This window comes from Salmo salar, chromosome ssa07 (genome assembly GCF_905237065.1).
Source record: "Salmo salar chromosome ssa07, Ssal_v3.1, whole genome shotgun sequence".
In the NCBI taxonomy this organism is placed as follows: Eukaryota; Metazoa; Chordata; class Actinopteri; order Salmoniformes; family Salmonidae; genus Salmo; species Salmo salar.
In genome coordinates this window covers 20,327,500-20,345,305 of record NC_059448.1, presented here as the reverse complement: position 1 = coordinate 20,345,305, position 17,806 = coordinate 20,327,500, and the positions used below count along the sequence as shown (strand labels likewise).

The 17,806-nt window shown below is 43.7% G+C and overlaps 1 protein-coding gene across 1 annotated transcript in view; it reads right to left on the bottom strand.

The window, feature by feature from the left end:
* LOC106608787 (phospholipid-transporting ATPase ABCA1) overlaps positions 1-17,806 on the bottom strand; it is a 305,836-nt gene that overhangs the window by 20,444 nt on the left and 267,586 nt on the right. Inside the window, exons 48-49 of the mRNA XM_014206928.2 lie at positions 5,637-5,740; positions 4,209-4,301 (exon numbers count right to left, since the gene is read on the bottom strand). Coding sequence (XP_014062403.2) covers positions 4,209-4,301; positions 5,637-5,740 — 197 coding nt within the window. The remainder of the gene's footprint in view (positions 1-4,208; positions 4,302-5,636; positions 5,741-17,806) is intronic.

The window sequence follows — 17,806 nt, the reverse complement described above, 5'->3', positions numbered from 1 at the left end:
CAAAGCCAACATCCTTAGATTGATCCCAACTTTTAGACACTCTTATAAAACTCTCCTGCTGCGCACGCCGCATTACCTTAATGCATTAAAGGCACTTTGCAGCTTTCTTTTATATTTTATTTCACTGCTTCCCCTTAAGTAAGGACAAACAAACAAAAAAGTTGCAACGATGCAGCGAAATATAGCATCTGCTAGCCGCATAACCCCTCAATCTCCAGACATATGAATGATGTAACTCACAGGAAAAGAAAAGGTTAGGGTCCCGTTTCCCGCGTCCTTCTCACTTTCCCTGACAAGCTAATAGGGGAGATGTAGAAGCTCTTTCATTGCCCTGCACTTCATTTCAGTTTATTTAACACCTGGGATCCCTCTGGATTGTAAAAAATATATTTACTACCACTTATTCATCTCCCGGGTTCTCTTTTTGTGCTGGGCTTTCATAAATTCCCCCCTTCAGACGAATTATTAATTTGAAATGCAACCTGGTCATGGATCAGGTAGGTAGGGAACTCTTAAAGGCAAAACAATCATGAGGCCATGAAAAATGGCACCCTCTTAAAATGTTGTCTATCCCCTATCTGCATTAAGCGGGCTCTCTGATTTGAATGGGGCTATTTTGGCTCATTTGAGGCCGGATTGATATACAGGTTTGGGTTGTTAAAACAATGCGACTGTTGGCCAGGCTGCTCCAATGAGAAGGTGGGAAGACAGGTCATCGGTGTGGCCTAAAGAGGGCAGCACAAACAAAGGCTTGAGCAGGTTGGATGGGAGAGAGAAAGAGATGAGGAGAGAGAGATGAGAGGCAGCAGTGGGGAGTTGAGGAGAGGGAGATGGGAAGATGAGAGAGAGAGATGGGGAGAGAGAGATAGGGAGAGAGATTAGGAGAGAGAGATTAGGAGAGCGAGAGCGATGGGGAGAGAGAGACAGAGATGAGGGGTAAGAGAGAAAGAGATGAGGGGAGACAGAGATGAGGAGAGAGAGATGGGGTGAGAGAGATGGGGAGATGGGGAGAGAGAGAGAGAGAGATGGAGAGAGAGATGAGGGAGAGAGAGATGAGGAGAGAGAGAGATGAGGAGAGAGAGAGAGATGGGAAGAAAGAAAGAGATGATGAGAGAGAGATGGGAGAGAGAGAGAGCGATGAGAGGCAACAGGGGGAGATGAGGAGAGAGAGAGATGGGAGAAGGGAAGATATGAGAAAGAGATGGGGAGAGAGAGATTAGGAGAGAGATGGGGAGAGAGATGGGGAGAGAGAGAGAGATGGGGAGAAAGAGGAGAGATAGATGGGGAGAAAGAAAGAGATGAGGAGAGAGACGGAGAGAGAGATGGGAGAGAGAGATGGGGAGAGAGAGATGGGGAGAGAGAGATGGGGAGAGAGAGATGGGGAGAGAGAGAGATGAGATGAGAGAGAGATGAGAGAGACAGACAGATGAGGAGAGAGAGAGAGATGAGGGAGAGAGAGCTGGGAAGAGAGAAAGAGATGAGGCGATGGGGGGAGAGAGAGAGGCAGCAGGAGAATAAATAAATACGTGTAATGTAGCGAGATGTTTGGAGGAGAGGAGGATCAGTGGGGGTGAGGTGGGCTAGCGTGTATTACACATTCGCTATAGGGGGTCAAAATGTGAGAGGCACCTGTGGCGAGATTCCACACTCTCTCTCAGCAATGGGAGAAGGAGAGGGTGGAGGTCAGTCACTAATGTGACAGCAGTACACCACCTGCATCCCCCCCCCAGTGACACGCTGATGGAAGTTTCCACTCCAAATCTGCAACAGCTTGGGTATTAGGGAGACGTTACGTACACACACACCTCCCTCGCCACATGGCGGGGAGCATTTACATAAACAAGCAGGAGAAAAGCATGCTTCCAATGTGAATAGATTACATTGCATAGTGGTTTGCGCAGCTTGACTTTAAAAATGGTTGATCAAACACTCGCCCCCCGTCCCCCGTCCGTCCGTCTGTCCCGTTTCTCTGTCATTTCATAGGCGCATGTGGCAGGGGGAGAGAGTGGAAAGGAAAATAGATACAGTCCTTAAAGGCCCAGTGTAGTCAAAAACTCGATTTTCTTGTGTTTTATTTATATATTTCCACACTGAGGTTCGAATAATGCTGTGAAATTGTGAAAATGATGATAATGGCCTTTTAGTATAAGAGCTGTTTGAAAAGACCACCTGAAATTTCGGCCTGTTTTTGGTGGAATGGAGTTTTGGTCTGCCTGGTGACATCGGTAAATTAGTTAATAGACCAATAAGAGTTCCAAACCTCTCTGCCAATAACTGCTGGGTTTTCAGTTTTCCCCTCCCCACTCAGACCACTACCTGACAGTCCAAGTAAAATTCTTGCTTGAGAAATTGCACTTTGTATTATTTTTCAAGAGCAGTAAAGTTTTGACCCAGAAATGATTTGATATGGAGATCAAAACAGCTGCATTGGACCTTTAACTGCCTTTTCAGTCATTAACGGCCCCACACCTCATGAAACATTAATTACACAAAAGAGATTGTGACGCTTATTAATTTAAAAGTATTCACTGTGTCCCAAGAACTGACCGATAGCAATTCACTACAAAAACTCTCGCGACCCAAAATTACCAAACGCAGCAAAAACATTTAAATGTACCTGTACATGTAATGTTTATTTTCTCCCCTAACTGCTTTAATCTGTGGAGTGTGTGGGCGAGTGAGTGATTACACTAGACTAAATCATGGGTTAACCCTTTCAGCGCCTCCCTCTTCCTCTTTCCACATCCCCTATCCATACAGTGTTGATCATATTGAAGACAGTCTTGTTCTCCCTGAGGACAGGAAGTAATTGACAAAGAGGATCTGTCAATTATGGCTACAGCTGGGAGGGACAGGTGGGCACATCACTCTCCTCCTCCCATCTCTCTCTTCCCTTCTCTCTCCCTCTCTTTTTCTCTCTCCCCTCCCTCACTCACTCCCTCCCTCCCCTTCTCTCCCTCACTCTCTCTCACTCTCTCACTCCCCCCCCCCCACACACACACCCTCTCTATCTCTCACCTCTGATTTAATGGCCACAGAGATTATATGACATCAAACCTCTTGATGGGAAATACCCTTGACATCGTTGCTCAGACCTAACATACATTCTCTCCCCCCCACCTCCCACTTCCACTCCTCCCGCTCTGATTTTTATTTTTTTTACTTCATCATGAAATAGGGGAAAAACCAACATGAGCTATTCACATAATAAATAAAGCTTACTCTATGGAATAGTACTACATTTCCTCTTTAATCTGACACAATCAAAGACTGGAATCGATAGCAGTGAAACGGCCACGTCAGTTAGCTATATTACAACAACAAAGACGTTACTTCAAACATCCAGCACTTTTTTGTTTTTATGTCATGGCACGTGCGATAGCACAGCAGATTATATACTGCAATTGCTTTCACCACGATGCTGCATGGGATGCTCATTTCCTCAAAACAAAAACAATAGCAAATGCCTGGGGTGCCCAGTGGCCCTTTTTCGCCTATCGTGGATCACAGCTTTAAGGCAAGGCCAACAATCATGTCAAGAGAGGGCTAGGGTGGGTTGATCTATTATTGCAAGGCCACCTACATAAAATAGCATGGGGGATAGTTAGAGCATAATGTTCTTGAGAACCGCCAAGACAGTATCACCTCTGATGATGTATGAGTGTTAATAAATTCCCTTTATAAGTGTGCTGGTTTTCATAGAATAGAGACATACCTTAGATGGCATCATGCCTTAGAGGTAGGTAAGTAGCTTAGCAGTTAAATGTGTTTGGCCATTAACCGAAAGATCTCTGGTTCAAATCCCTCAGCCGACTAGGTGAAACATCTGTCGATGTGCCCTTGAGCAAGGCACTTAACCATAGTCGCAGGATGTTTGGGGGAAAGGGGGGTGGGTTGCCCATGCTACAGACGTCTATATCAGTCCGCTATACACAGTCCCAGTGAACTACTTTTGTGAGAATAAAAAAATTAAATAACGTATTCATTATTTATTTATTTTTCAAGGGAGTTGCAGCACCCCTACTGTGGCTATACACTTAACCCTAACTGATCCTGTAAATGCAAAATGTAATAGTATTTTTGTATGTCACTCATTTTGCAGGGCTTGCGTATAGGTTGTTATACATTACTTTTGGAATTTCACATTGAGAGCAGCATTAAAGATGTGGCCTGTGGTCTAGTGGTTAGTGACACTGTTGAAGCCTCACCTGCTCTTGAGATGCTGGATGCTGCCCAGACACTTGAACTGTCCATTCACCATGATGGCCATACGTGTGCACAGGGCCTCACACTCCTCCATGCTGTTAGAGACAGAGAGAGACAGAGAAACAGAGAGACAGAGAAACAGAGAGACAGAGAGAGAGAGCAAGAGAGAGAGTGAGACAGAGTGAGAGAGAAGTTCAATTGTGTACTATAGGACTATAGAATTTGAAGTTTATGTGAAAAGGTGTTGACTCTATGCAAAGATTTGCAGACCTGAATTAAGAGTCAGTAAGATAAGCATTTTTCGGGTTTGGTTGTCTACAATGTCCTCTCTGCAGCCATAGGGCTGACTAATGACCAATGTTCAAGCTCAGTCTTTTTCCTTATTTGAAGAAATAAAACAAGAAACATTTGGTCTGTCTTTGAAATATGCCTGCCGCATCCACATTTCGCCTGCTCTGTGGTTAATACTGCAGACAATGGATAACTTTTAGCTGAACAATTATTTTCTCTGGGATTCGCTTCACGCTGTTCGTTTAAAGGCGCGACGGAGTGGGCGTGAGACAAGGGAGGAGAACATCTGTACATTTTTGTATTATTTTGTGTTTCTTTGAGTTTCAGCAGCCATTTTGGATGCAGACAGATTCATTTCTTGCTGAGGTGGAGGCTTTGTATTGCTTTGCTGAGGGATGGAGCAATTAGGATTATGACGATGTAAAACCTGCCGAATGCGCCACTCGACAAACTAAAGCACCTGGTTGGGATATGGACGATTGAACGCAACTGAGCCGTGTTCCCGCTATTGCTAATATAACAAATGTATTTTGTTTCTCAGAAAAACAACACAATATGGAGTGGTGTTAATGGATTCACAAACTAAACTGTACAAAGAGTTTTGCACCGCCCGCTTCCAACAGAAGTTAAGATTTGAAAACAATATTGCAGGTTGGAGAGAGAAAACATTGGAGTCACGAATAAACATGAATGTAGTGAAGTACTATCCATCTCGTTGTTTGTACTTCGTGGATTTCTCAGTTTGAGTTACGGCGTGTCGTATTGGTAATTGCAACACTGTCTACTCCTCCTGGCCCATTCACTAATTGTGTATGAAGACAGTAAAGTCCAACTATGAAAATCAGATCGAATAGCTTTAAAGGACCAACATTAACTTTCAAGGAATGTTCATTTCCTCATGGTTTTTGAAGGACACAGCTCAGAAATGCCTGAATTCGTTTAGCACTGCTTTATTAGTTTAGCATAATCCCCAAAAACATCTGTTGCAAGGACGTGAAGAAGTGTTGTATTGCTAGTGTTTTGCTAATGTTTTCAACCTTGCAAACAAGAACCCAATAGTAAAACAGGAAAATGCAATTCAGAGCCACACTCACAAATCTCAAGTTAGAATTGGGCCTTAAAACTGTAAGAATACGTACCTGTGTGATGTTAGGATGACCGAACGTTCCTCTTTGATGATACTCAGGATACAGTCCCACAGGAAGCGTCTGGCTTTGGGGTCCATCCCTGTCGTTGGCTCGTCCTACAGTAATGGGAAAAAAACGATCCCTCAACATTTGACCTCCATTAAGTTCGATGTTATCCCATCTCTACTCCTATTCTCCCTTAAAATTCTCTCAATCTTACTTCATGTTCCACATCCATAAACAAACATTCTAAGCTTAAAAGGATTGTCCATAAAAATAATATATTTTGGGGTATTTTATTCAATCTATCGATCCCTTTAAAAGCCCCTAGAGTCGATTAACGCACAAAGGAAATCTAACCTGTTTAGGATAGGGGGCAGTATTTTCACGGCTGGATAAAAAACGTACCCGATTTAATCTGGTTATTACTCCTGCCCAGAAACTAGAATATGCATATAATTGTTTGATTTGGATAGAAAATACCCGAAAGTTTCTAAAACTGTTTGAATGGTGTCTGTGAGTATAACAGAACTCATATGGCAGGCCAAAACCTGAGAAGATTCTAAACAGGAAGTACCCTCTCTGACCATTTCTTGGCCTTCTATAGCCTCTTTATCAAAAACAGAGGATCTCTGCTGTAACGTGACATTTTCTAAGACTCCCATAGGCTTTCAGAAGGCGCCAGAATGTTGAATGATGACTCTGCAGTCCCTGGCTGAAAAACAGTAGCGCATTTGGATAGTGGTCGATCTGAGAACAATGAAACGGTGCGTGCGTGCACGTGAAGAGTCCATTTTACATTTTCAGTCTTTGAACGAAAACAACGTCGCCCGGTCGGAATATTATCGTTAGTTTACGAGAAAAATTGCATAAAAATTGATTTTAAACAGCGTTTGACCTGCTTCGAAGTACAGTAATGGAATATTTTGAATTTTTTTGTCACGATATGCGCCGGTGCGTCACCCTTCGGATAGTGTCTTGAATGCAAGAACAAACGCAGCTATTTGGATATAACTATGGATTATTTGGAACCAAACCAACATTTGTTGTTGAAGTAGAAGTCCTGGGAGTGCATTCTGACGAAGAACAGCAAAGGTAATCCAATTTTTTTATAGTAAATCTGAGTTTGGTGAGTGCCAAACTTGGTGGGTGTCAAAATATCTAGCCATGATGGCCGGGCTATCTACTCAGAATTTTGCAAAATGTGCTTTCACCGAAAGCTATTTTAAAATCTGACACCGCGATTGCATAAAGGAGTTCTGTATCTATAATTCTTAAAATAATTATGTTTTTTTGTGAACGTTTATCGTGAGTAATTTAGTAAATTCACCGGAAGTTTCGGTGGGTATGCTAGTTCTGAACGTCACATGCTAATGTAAAAAGCTGGTTTTTGATATAAATATGAACTTGATTGAACAAAACATGCATGTATTGTATAACATAATGTGCTAGGAGTGTCATCTGATGAAGATCATCAAAGGTTAGTGCTGCATTTAGCTGTGGTTTTGGTTTTTGTGACATTATATGCTAGCTTGAAAAATGGGTGTCTGATTATTTCTGGCTGGGTACTCTCCTGACAATCTAATGTTTTGCTTTCGCTGTAAAGCCTTTTTGAAATCGGACAATGTGGTTAGATAAAGGAGAGTATTGTATTTAAAATGGTGTAAAATAGTCATATGTTTGAAAAATTGAAGTTTTGGGATTTTTGAGGAGTTTGTAATTCGCGCCACGCCCTATCATTGGATATTGGAGCGGTGTTCCGCTAGCGGAACATCTAGATGTAAGAGGTTAAGTTACACAATAAGGTGTAGCTTTGAGAAACTAACAAGGTTAGCTAGCCAGCTGTATTCGTTCGCACTGTTTTCCAAACGGCATCAACACCACAACACCACAGCGACAGCTAGCTAGCCAGCCAGACAACTTTACCAACTAGCAGTACTGTAGAAACTAAATACATTACAACGGAACGTTTTGATTATGTAGCTAGCTAACATTACACTAGTTGTCTTTGTATCAAAGATAAGGGTAAACACAGCCATTGCTAGCTAGCCAACTCTACCAGCTAGCAGTACTGTATCATTTTTAGTCAATAAGATTTTTGCAACGAAAGCTTAACTTTCTGAACTTTCGAGATGTGTAGTCCACTTGTGTAGCTAGCAGAACTGACTTTGTGTTAGCTAGCCAACATTTAATTACTTCTGCGTTATGAAAGGAACTAGACACGGACACGAATGATCCATTGGTAGTTTGTTGTAACCAAGTATTGGTGCTAACCGTGTGTTAATGGATGCTAGCATGCTAGTTAGCTACGGGGTCATAGGATACGGTGCACTGGGTGGGTTTCATGGAAGAATACTGTACCAAGTTATCTAGCTGAATAAACTAAGTTTGAGCCTATTCCTGGAAACATTGAACCACTGTAGATTACATCAATTCTAATTTCTAAAGTGGAAGTTGGAAAAGTTATATTTCAGTGTTTCTGTGAATGGTTAGTGAGGGAGGCCCTGCTCTCTCGCTTCCCCAGTTGTTTAGTTAATTTTCATTCCAATCTTCTTTGCATTAGCATAGCCTCTCCTGTAGCCTGTCAACTATGTGTCTGTCTATCCCTGTTCTCTCCTCTCTGCACAGGCCACACAAACGCTTAACCTGTTATGGCTAGGGGGCAGTATTTTCACGGCTGGATAAAAAACGTACCCGATTTAATCTGGTTACCACTCCTACCCAGTAACTAGAATATGCATATACTTATTACATAAGGATAGAAAACACCCTAAAGTTTCTAAAACTGTTTGAATGGTGTCTGTGAGTAAAACAGAACTCATATGGCAGGCCAAAATCTGAGAAGGTTTCATTCAGGAAGTGGCCTGTCTGACAAGGTGTCGTTCTTCTTGTCTCTGTTTATTGAAGAGTGAGGATCTTAGCTGTCCCGTGAGACTTCCTACGGCTGCCATAGGGTCTCAGAAGGCGGTAAAAAGCTGAATCGTGGCTTTGCAGGCTCTGGCTGAAACAAAGTAGCGCGTTTGGGTAGTGGCTGGTTACAGTACTGTGAGACTCAGGCTCGTGCCCGCGTCGACCGAAAGCTTTGTTTACTTTCCTCTGTTTAGCTAAATGGACATTCCCGGTCGGAATATTATCGCTTTTTTACGAGAAAAATGGCATAAAAATGGATTTTAAACAGCGGTTGACATGCTTCGAAGTACGGTAATGGAATATTTAGATTTTTTTTGTCACGAATTGCGCCATGCGCTCGACCCTTATTTACCCTTTCAGATAGTGTCTGGAACGCACGAACAAAACGCCGCAATTTGGATATAACGATGGATTATTTTGGACCAAACCAACATTTGTTATTGAAGTAGAAGTCCTGGGAGTGCATTCTGACGAAGACAACAAAAGGTAATCAAACTTTTATAATAGTAAATCTGATTTTGGTGAAGGCTAAACCTGCCGGGTGTCTAAATAGCTAGCCCGTGATGCCTGGGCTATGTACTTAGAATATTGCAAAATGTGCTTTCACCAAAAAGCTATTTTAAAATCGGACATATCGAGTGCATAGAGGAGTTCTGTATCTATAATTCTTAAAATAATTGTTATGCTTTTTGTGAACGTTTATCGTGAGTAATTTAGTAAAATGTTAGCAAATTCCTCCGTCACATGCTAATGTAAAAAGCTGTTTTTTTATATAAATATGAACTTGATTGAACAAAACATGCATGTATTGTATAACATAATGTCCTAGGGTTGTCATCTGATGAAGATCATCAAAGGTTAGTGCTGCATTTAGCTGTCTTCTGGGTTTTTGTGACATTATATGCTAGCTTGAAAAATGGGTGTCTGATTATTTCTGGGTTGGTACTCTGCTGACATAATCTAATGTTTTGCTTTCGCTGTAAAGCCTTTTTGAAATCGGACAGTGTGGTTAGATAAAGGAGAGTCTTGTCTTTAAAATGCTGTGAAATAGTCATATGTTTGAAAAATTTTAGTTTTTGTATTTTTGAGGAATTTGTCATTCGCGCCACGCCTATCATTGGATATTGGAGCAGGTGTTCCGCTAGCGGAACGTCTAGATGTAAGAGGTTAACACCGCGTGGCTGCTGCCACTCTAACCTGGTGGTCCCAGCACGCACGACCCACGTGGAGTTCCAGGTCTCCGGCAGCCTCTGGAACTGCCGGTCTGCGGCCAACAAGGCAGAGTTCATCTCAGCCTATGCTACCCTCCAGTCCCTCGACTTCTTGGCGCTGACGGAAACATGGATTACCATAGAAAACACTGCTACTCCTACTGCTCTCTCCTCGTCTGACCACGTGTTCTCGCATACCCCGAGAGCATCTGGTGAGCGGGGTGGTGGCACTGGAATCCTCATCTTTCCCAAGTGGACATTCTCTCTTTCTCCCCTGACCCATCTGTCTATCTCCTCCTTTGAATTCCATGCTGTCACAGTCACTTGCCCATCCTTATCATTTATCGCCCTCCAGGTTCCCCTGGAGAGTTCATCAATGAGCTTGACGCCTTGATAAGTTCCTTTCCTGAGGATGGCTCACCCCTCACAGTTCTGGGTGACTTTAACCTCCCTACGTCGACCTTTGACTCATTTCTCTCTGCCTCCTTCTTTCCACTCCTCTCCCCTTTTGACCTCACCCTCTCACCATCCTCCCCCCCTACTCAGAAGGTAGGCAATACGCTTGACCTCATCTTTCCTAGATGCTGTTCTTCTACTAATCTCACTGCAACTCCCCTCCAAGTCTCCGACCACTACCTTGTATCCTTTTCCCTCTCGCTCTCCTCCAACACTACTCACTCTGCCCCTACTCAGATGGTATTGCGCCGTCGCATCCTTCGCTCTCTCTCTCCTGCTACTCTCTCCTCTTCCATCCTATCATCTCTTCCCTCTGCTCAATCCTTCTCCAACCAATCTCTTGATTCTGCTTCCTCAACCCTCCTCTCCTCCCTTTCTGCATCCTTTGACTCTCTATGTCCCCTATCCTCCCGGCCGGCTCGGTCCTCCCCTCCTGCTCCGTGGCTTGACGACTCATTGCGAGCTCACAGAACAAGGCTTCGGGCAGCCGAGCGGAAATGGAGGAAAACTAGCCTCCCTGCGGACCTGGCATCTTTTCACTCGCTCCTCTCTACATTTTCTTCCTCTGTTTCTGCTGCTAAAGCCACTTTCTACCACTCTAAAGCATCTGCCTCTAACCCTAGGAAGCTCTTTGCCACCTTCTGCTCCCTCCTGAATCCTCCCCCCACCCTCCTCCCTCTCTGCAGATGACTTCGTCAACCATTTTGAAAAGAAGGTTGACGACATCCGATCCTCCTTTGTTAAGTCAAACGACACAGCTGGTCCTGCTCACATTGCCCTACCCTATGCTTTGACCTCTTTCTCCCCTCTCTCTCCAGATGAAATCTTGCAACTTGTGACGGCCGGCCGCCCAACAACCTGCCCGCTTGACCCTATCCCCTCCTCTCTTCTCCAGACCATTTCCGGAGACCTTCTCCCCTACCTCACCTCGCTCATCAACTCATCCTTGACCGCTGGCTACGTCCCTTCCGTCTTCAAGAGAGCGAGAGTTGCACCCCTTCTCAAAAAACCTACACACGATCCCTCCGATGCCAACAACTACAGACCAGTATCCCTTCTTTCTTTTCTCTCCAAAACTCTTGAGCGTGCCGTCCTTGGCCAGCCATCTTGCCATCTCTCTCAGAATGTCCTTCTTGATCCAAATCAGTCAGGTTTCAAGACTGGTCATTTAACCCCTGTGTGGCCTCCGTTCCGTATGCGGGACGGACATCCAGCGAAAAATCATATCGCCATTAGCATAACAAAATTTAATAATTAAAAAAAAAATAGATACACCTCTCCTGAATCGAACCACGTTGTCCGATTTCAAAAAGGCTTTACAGCAAAAGCAAAACATTAGATTATGTTAGAGGAGTATATCGTAAAAGTAGCCACATAGCCATTTTCCGACCAACCACATGCATCACAAATAACCAAAAAACAGCTAAATGCAGCACTAACCTTTGACAATCTTCATCAGATGACACACCTAGGACATCATGTTACACAATACATGCATTCTTTTGTTCGATAAAGTTCATATTTATATATAAAAACAGCATTTTACATCGGTGCGTAACGTTGACTAACTATTTTCTCTCAAATGCATCCGATGAAACAGAGCTACAATTTACTAAATTACTATTCGAAAACATTTTTAAAATGTAATATTGTCATTCTAAGATGTATAGATGAATATCTCTTGAAAGCACCTGTAATGCCAGATTTAAAATTACCTTTACTGGGTAATCATACTTTGCGATGAAAGGGGATGCGATACTCTGAAAAATAGGCTAACGTTACAGGTCAGTGCCATCTTGGAACAATCGCATATCACATCTAGTCTTGTATACTATTGTCAATAATCCCTTACCTTTGGTTGTCTTCATCAGAAAGCACTTCCAGGAATCCCAGGTCCACAACAAATGTGTTTTCGTTCGAAAAAGTTCATCCATTATGTTCCATTAGCTTGTTCTTGTTACCGCGTCTGAAGGCTGATCCAAATCCTCCGTCGGGCGCGGGACAGCCATTTCGACAAAAAGCATTTTTTCCCCATTTAGGTTCGTTCAAACATGTCAAACGTTGTATAACATAAATCTTCAGGGCGTTTTTCAACAAGAGAGCCAATAAGATTCGAGGGGGACGATTGCATTGTGTTTCAAAACGTTTCGAAAGGGAGGGTAACCAGGGGCGTCGGCGTCATAATGGTGATGGCCCTCTCCGTGTGACCACGTTCCACAGCGTCTCATTCATTCAGTTTTAACAGTAGGAGACTCAAACCACTTTGTAAAGACTGGGGACATCTGGTGGAAGCAATAGGAAGTGCTCAATGAACCATAGCTCACGGTGTGATTAATAGGCAACGTGATGAAGTTGAGTTCGCAATTCAGAATTCCACTTCCTGTTTCGATCTGTCTCGGGGTTTTGACTGCCATATGAGTTCTGTTATACTCACAGACACCATTCAAACAGTTTTAGAAACTTTAGGGTGTTTTCTATCCACAAGTATTAATTATATGCATATCCTAGCTTCTGAGTTTGAGTAGGAGGCCGTTTAAAATGGGCAATAATTTTTTTCCAAAAATCACTTTAGCGCCCCCTATCCTAGGGGAACGCCAAGAGGTTAACTGAGACTGCTCTTCTCTGTGTCACGGAGGCTCTCCGCACTGCTAAAGCTAACTCTCTCTCCTCTGCTCTCATGCCTCTAGACCTATATGCTTCCTTTGATACTGTGAACTATCAGATCCTCCTCACCACCCTCTCCGAGTTGGGCATCTCCGGCGCGGCTCACTCTTGGATTGCATCCTACCTGACAGGTCGCTCCTACCAGGTGGCGTGGCGAGAATCCGTCTCCGTACCACGTGCTCTCACCACTGGTGTCCCCCAGGACTCAGTTCTAGGCCCTCTCCTATTCTCGCTATACACCAAGTCACTTGGCTCTCTCATATCCTCACATGGTCTCTCCTATCATTGCTACGCAGACGACACACGATTAATCTTCTCCTTTCCCCCTTCTGATAACCAGGTGGCGAATCGCATCTCTGCATGTCTGGCAGACATATCAGTGTGGATGACGGATCACCACCTCAAGCTGAACCTCGGCAAGACGGAGCTGCTCTTCCTCCCGGGGAAGGACTGCCCGTTCCATGATCTCGCCATCACGGTTGACAACTGCATTGTGTCCTCCTCCCAGAATGCTAAGAGCCTTGGCGTGACCCTGGACAACACCCTGTCGTTCTCCGCTAACATCAAGGCGGTGACCCGATCCTGTAGGTTCATGCTCTACAACATTGGCAGAGTACGACCCTGCCTTACACAGGAAGCGGAGCAGGTCCTAATCCAGGCACTTGTCATCCCCCGTCTGGAATACTGCAACTCGCTGCTGGCGGGGCTCCCTGCCTGTGCCATTAAACCCCTACAACTCATCCAGAACGCCGCATCCCGTCTGGTGTTCAACCTTCCCAAGTTCTCTCACGTCACCCCGCTCCTCCGCACACTCCGCACACTCCACTGGCTTCCAGTTGAAGCTCGCATCTGCTACAAGACCATGGTGCTTGCCTACGGAGCTGTGAGGGGAACGGCACCTCCGTACCTTCAGGCTCTGATCAGTCCCTACACCCAAAGAAGGGCACTGCGTTCATCCACCTCTGGCCTGCTCGCCTCCTTACCTCTGCGGAAGCACAGTTCCCGCTCAGCCCAGTCAAAACTGTTCGCTGCTCTGGCACCCCAATGGTGGAACAAGCTCCCTCAGGACGCCAGGACAGCGGAGTCAATCACCACCTTCCGGAGACACCTGAAACCCCACCTCTTTAAGGAATACCTGGGATAGGATAAAGTAATCCTTCTTACCCACCCCCCCCCCCAAAAAGAAGATATAGATGTACTATTGTAAAGTGGTTGTCCCACTGGATACCGTAAGGTGAATGCAGCAATTTGTAAGTCGCTCTGGATAAGAGCGTCTGCTAAATGACGTAAATGTAAATGTAAATAAGAACATCTCCATTAAAATCTGCCCGATTAAGCTTCGGCAGATGTCGCACTTCTGCATCTGCGGTGAAAGGTGGAAGAGCTAGGGTGGTGTTTGTCAGACCATGAGACATACCGAAAATCGGTCTTCTCACGAAAACGTCTGTAGCATCCCAACAGTTTGACCTAACTATTAAGACCACTCTATGGAAAGGGGAGATTCTCACTAACATGATTGCTCTATGACCCCCACAAGTGTCAGGGGATTCGTTGGTACCGTCGATGTGCCAACTTCTGTTTGTAGCATCTGAACCGTTTGGGCTACAAACTGATGTGAGAGGGGAGATTCTCACGAACACGATGGTGCTCTCCGTTTTGCTCTACGACCCCCACAAGTGTCCAAGGACTCATATGAAGGTAACCGGTACCAGTTTTTAAAAAATGTATGGAAGTATGAAAGTAGTTTTGTGCCTACCCCCATTTTTTTTTTTTTTTAATGTGTGAAATATATATACTGTATATACAGTTGAAGACAGAAGTTTACATACATTTAGGTTGGAGTCATTAGAACTTGTTTTTCAACCACTCCACAAATTTCTTGTTATCAAACTATAGATTTGGCAAGTCGGTTAGGACATCTACTTTGTGCATGACACAAGTAATTTTTCCGACAATTGTTTACAGACAGATTATTTCACTTATAATTCACTGTATCACAATTCCAGTCGGTCAGAAGTTTACATACACTAAGTTGACTGTGCCTTTAAACAGCTTGGAAAATTCCAGAAAATGATGTCATGGCTTTAGAAGCTTCTGATAGGCTAATTGACATAATTTGAGTACCTGTGGATGTATTTCAAGGCCTACCTTCAAACTCAGTGCCTCTTTGCTTGATCATGGGAAAATAAAAAGAAATCAGCCAAGACCTCAGAAAAAAAAATTGTAGACCTCCACAGGTCTGGTTCATCCTTGGGAGCAATTTCCAAATGCCTAAAGGTACCACGTTCATCTGTACAAACAATAGTATGCAAGTATAAACACCATGGGACCATGCAGCCGTCATACCGCTCAGGAAGGTGACGCGTTCTGTCTCCTAGAGATGAACGTACTTTGGTGCGAAAAGTGCAAATCAATCCCAGTACAACAGCAAAGGACCTTGTGAAGATGCTGGAGGAAACAGGTACAAAAGTATCTATATCCACAATAAAACGAGTCCTATATCGACATAACCTGAAAGGCCGCTCAGCAAGGAAGAAGCCACTGCTCCAAAACTGCCATAAAAAGCCAGACTACAGTTTGCAACTGCACATGGGGACAAAGATCGTACTTTTTGGAGAAATGTCCTCTGGTCTGATGAAACAAAAATAGAACTGTTTGGCCATAATGACCATCGTTATGTTTGGAGGAAAAAGGGGGAGGCTTGCAAGCCAAAGAACACCATCCCAACCGTGAAGCACGGGGTGGCAGCATCATGTTGTGGGGGTGCTTTGCTGCAGGAGGGACTGGTGCACTTCACAAAATAGATGGCATCATGAGTAAGGGAATTTATTTGGATATATTGAAGCAACATCGCAAGACATCAGTCAGGAAGTTAAAGCTTGGTCGCAAATGGGTCTTCCAAATGGACAATGACTCCAAGCATACTTCCAAAGTTGTGGCAAAATGGCTTAAGGACAACAAAGTCAAGGTATTAGAGTGGCCATCACAAAGCCCTGACCTCAATCCTATAGAAAATTTGTGGGCAGAACTGAAAAAGCGCGTGCGAGCAAGGGGGCCTTCAAACCTGACTCCATTACACCAGCTCTGTCAGGAGGAATGGGCCTAAATTCACCCAACTTATTGTGGGAAGCTTGTGGAAGACAACCTGAAACATTTGACCAAAGTTAAACAATTTAAAGGCAATGCTACCAAATACTAATTGAGTGTATGTGAACTTCTGACCCACTGGGAATGTGATGGAAGAAATAAAAGCTGAAAGACATCATTCTCTCTTCTATTATTCTGATATTTCTCATTCTTAAAATAAAGTAGTGATCCTAACAGACCTAAAACAGGGAATTTTGACTAGGATTAAATGTCAGGAATTGTGAAAAACTGAGTTTAAATGTATTTGGCTAAGGTGTATGTAAACTTATGACTTCAACTGTATATATATTTACTGAGCTTTCTTATTTCTCCAATATATAGGACAAACACTTTTTCAATGCGTTTCTCTGGACTACAGGTCAAGTTAAATACTTTATCAAATAATTTTGTCAATATTTTAGGGGCATACCTAAAGAGGTCCAAAAATTCAAAATCAAATAGCTAAATGATCCACAGTATGATCATCTTAAAACAATTTAATATGTCAGGCTATCGATTGACTCGTCATGGAATGGTCAGGCTGTCAAAATTACAGATTGGGCCTTAAACCCTCAGAATATGTCCCACAAAGGTCTCATATCCTTTTTTGTCCCAAACTTTGACATCACACAGCATTATGCTCCTGACACTACACTGATATGTCCCTTCCAGTTGGAAGAGGTCTACATTTAGACATAAAAGCGTAATGTTTTAAATGCTTCTGCTGCCAACACTAACCAGTGGAATCAAAACAGTATAAAGGAGCTTTGGATTTGAGGAAGCTAAATGAGGAGAGCCGATGGCATCAGGGACTTTTAGAGCAGGCCAAACAAATTCACAGGGGACTTCTCTCTGACAGACACAGACATAATCACACACACACGCCATGTAAATCCCCACAAACACATGCCCACACAGTCATGCAACACACACGCTTGCACTTGCGCACACACAGACACACACTTGCACTTGCTTGCGCGGCGCACACACACACACACACACACACACACACACACACACACATTCCCCATTCCATTTCTCTCTCCCCGGGCGTGTGTGTCCATGGATGATTAGAGAGAGACAGGACGCAGCCCATTGCCTGTGCTCCAACCCCTCTCCCTTCACCACCAGCATCCCCGAAATCCCACCAGGGATCTCCATCACCATGCCGACTGTGTCGCTGTGCAAAGTTGCTTTAAGGCAACCGAGCAAGACTACCTACCACACAAATGGAAATTCACTCTAACACTATATTATCCCTCTGTCTCAAAGTTAGGAGACAGGCCCACCAAACAACTGCAAGTGAACTATCTGACTGAATGAACACTAGCATCGGCACTGTGTTTTAATATGAAATAGGGGATATTGTGTAGGTAGGCAGGCTACATGATGCAGAGTACATGCAAATAACACTACACACGTTACAGCTAGTGAGGGGATCAGAATGATTTCCTATGTCTTGAATGACTGACTGACTGACAGGTTGAATGAATTAATGAATTAATTAATACTTCAGTCTTATAATAGTAAATGTTAATTCACCCCATCAGGCATGTGTGTACAATATTTGAGAGATTCTATTTTCATGGAATCAGTAAGATTTTAAAATGACTTGTCAGGTCTCCAAGTTGGTTCCTCCCATTGAGGCTATGCCATTATAATACTTGTCCATTCTGTGAAAAATCCCAGTATAAGGCTTTAATCCTGCAAACAGTGTTATGTTAGCTTTACATTTTAAAACGAGATCGGATGGACTCTGAAAAACTAATTTAAAACGTGACCGGATGGCGACCCGACTGAAATACAGCCCCCTTT